Source organism: Callorhinus ursinus, unplaced genomic scaffold, assembly GCF_003265705.2.
Source record: "Callorhinus ursinus isolate GAN/ISIS: 27379988/994484 unplaced genomic scaffold, GSC_fseal_2.0 scaffold6, whole genome shotgun sequence".
Taxonomy (NCBI): domain Eukaryota; kingdom Metazoa; phylum Chordata; class Mammalia; order Carnivora; family Otariidae; genus Callorhinus; species Callorhinus ursinus.
Genome location: NW_027397068.1, coordinates 78,489,155 through 78,491,386, shown reverse-complemented (window position 1 = coordinate 78,491,386; position 2,232 = coordinate 78,489,155). Strand labels below are relative to the sequence as shown.

Sequence of the window (2,232 nt, the reverse complement as noted above, 5' to 3'; positions counted from 1 at the left end):
CAGCGGCGGCCCCGCGCGACCCTTTGTGACGCCCGCCGGCCGCACGGGCCCTGCGGCCCCCGCGGGCGCAGCCGGCGCCCCCGCGGCCCGGCCCGGCCCGCTCCACCTTGATGCGGTTCAGGACCCCGCTGTTCTCCAGAGTCTGCACCAGCAGGTCTCGCAGCTCCGTGTCCTCCTCCGGCACCACCGCGGCCGCCGCCGCCGCCATCTTGCTTCTCCAAGACAACCGCCCAAGCCGCGCCAACGGCCAGCGGCCGCCGCAGGTTCCGCACGCCGCGCGGCGACGCGGCCGAGACCACGCCCCCCGCCCCGGCGCGAAGCCCGCCCCGGCGTCGGGGGCGGGGCCCCCGTGTCCGTGGGGGGCGGGGCCTGCGGCTGGGGCGGGGCCGGGTGGCCGTGGCTGGCCTCCGCTGACGGCGAGTTTCGAGGGCGGCGGGGAGAGTGGCCACGCGGCACTGCGGTGCCTCGTCATTAAAATTGGATTACATCGCACGCATGAATAAATTGTGTGCTGTGAACGTTAGACGTGTTCGCACAGGTTGAAAGGGACGCCCTGTCCTGCTTAGCTGGCCCCGGGCGGGACGGGGCGGGACGGGGCAGGCGGAGATCTGTGTCCGAGGCCGGTGCCTGCTACCCGTGCAGGCACGCTCCAGCTGGGAAAGTCCTGATGTCTGCCTCGTTTCCGCCGTGCTGCCGAAATATGTGCACATACACGCGGGAATGTGTGTGTGTGTGCACCGCTCACCGCGCTAGAGCCTGCACACACAGGCATGCATGCGTATACATGTAAATGTGCTCAAGAGAGAGCATGTGCAAACATGCGTGTGTGTGCACGCGCTCACCGAGAGACAGCCTGTACATGCATGCATGTGTGCGCACACGCTCACGGATAGAGCCCGTACGTACGTGTGTGTGTGTGTGTGTGTGTGTGTGTGTGTGTGTGCGCGCACGCGCTCACAGGGAGCCGCGGGAGCATGTACTGGATACGCCTGAAGCGGGTAGAGGGAGCTTTCCTACTCAATGTCAGTCACAGGAACAGTTCAGTCGGTTACAGATCTCAGGAGAATAGAGGTCCACAGGGGACAGAATCATCAATTACAGGCCCCAACAAGAAAAACTGTACACTGCACCTCCTACAAAAAAATCCACCACAGCTGCAATTCAGCCAATGAGAAATCATCCCCACCCTGACCTCTTGCTTTCTCCAAAGGACTTTGGTTCAAAACAACCCCTTCCAATTTCCTCCTTCTTCATAAAATAATGTTCCTCTCCTTTGGGGGACTTGCCCATGGTTTTGCCATAGCTTGCATGTCCTAAATTGCAGTTCTCTGTTATTCCCAAATAAACCCATTTTTGCTGGTAAAAAACAAAACCAAAACAAAACTGACTTCTATTTTTGAGGTTATCAATACATGGGTGTGTGTGTATGTGCACGTGCACACAGAGTGTGCATGTTTACACTGGAGTACAATGCAGGTTACATATGGATGTTCAGCATGCTATTGTACTCTTCTGCAATGTTTCAATAGTTTTTCTATTGCACTGCATGTTTCAACAGTTTTTCAATAACATGCTGGGAAAGTGAGGGAACCCCAAACTATGAGGAAGCTAATTAAGAAAAAGTGCAGATTCTGGAAACCCTACCCTAGGCACCCTCCCTGGGTCTGCGGTAGGTCCTAGGAATCTTTTTAAAACCCCAGGTGATTGTAATGCCAGTGGGGGGGGGGAGCGGGGAGAGGGGTCTGCAGATTATCGTGTAAAGGAAGAAAGCAGAAGTGGAGATTTTCCACCTTGCCCGCTGCTCTTCTCCCAACTAGCAGCATCTGTTAAAATTGGTATATGTCTTTCCAGACAACCTTATATAGAAATATGTTCCAGGGCGCCTGGGTGGCTCAGTTGGTTGGGCAACTGCCTTCGGCTCCGGTCATGATCCTGGAGTCCCGGGATCAAGTCCCGCATCGGGCTCCCTGCTCAGCGGGGAGTCTGCTTCTCCCTCTGACCCTCCTCCCTCTCATGCTCTCTTGTCTCTCATTCTCTCTCTCAAATAAATAAATAAAATCTTTTAAAAAAAAAAAAGAAAGAAATATGTTCCATACACACATACTTCTCCCCTTGCATAATTTGCATCCTAGGCTTACTTTTTAATTTACTAATTCCACTTAACAAATCCTGACCACCTTTTGATATTTGTACACACAGATTCTACCTCCTTCTTTAACTCCCGTGTAGTAT

The 2,232-nt window shown here is 54.9% G+C and overlaps 1 protein-coding gene across 4 annotated transcripts in view; it reads right to left on the bottom strand.

Moving 5' to 3' along the window:
* Nucleotides 1-309, bottom strand: part of CEP43 (centrosomal protein 43) — a 30,819-nt gene extending 30,510 nt beyond the window's left edge. For 2 of the 4 annotated variants that reach the window (XM_025866481.2, XM_025866483.2), the window contains exon 1: nucleotides 107-305. In XM_025866481.2, coding sequence (XP_025722266.1) covers nucleotides 107-208 — 102 coding nt within the window. In that variant the 5' untranslated portion in view covers nucleotides 209-305. Of the gene's footprint in view, nucleotides 1-106 lie in introns of all 4 variants that reach the window. The other 2 variants (XR_003206899.2, XM_025866482.2) reach the window with 2 other exon arrangements.
* Between the last annotated feature and the right edge of the window lie 1,923 nt (nucleotides 310-2,232).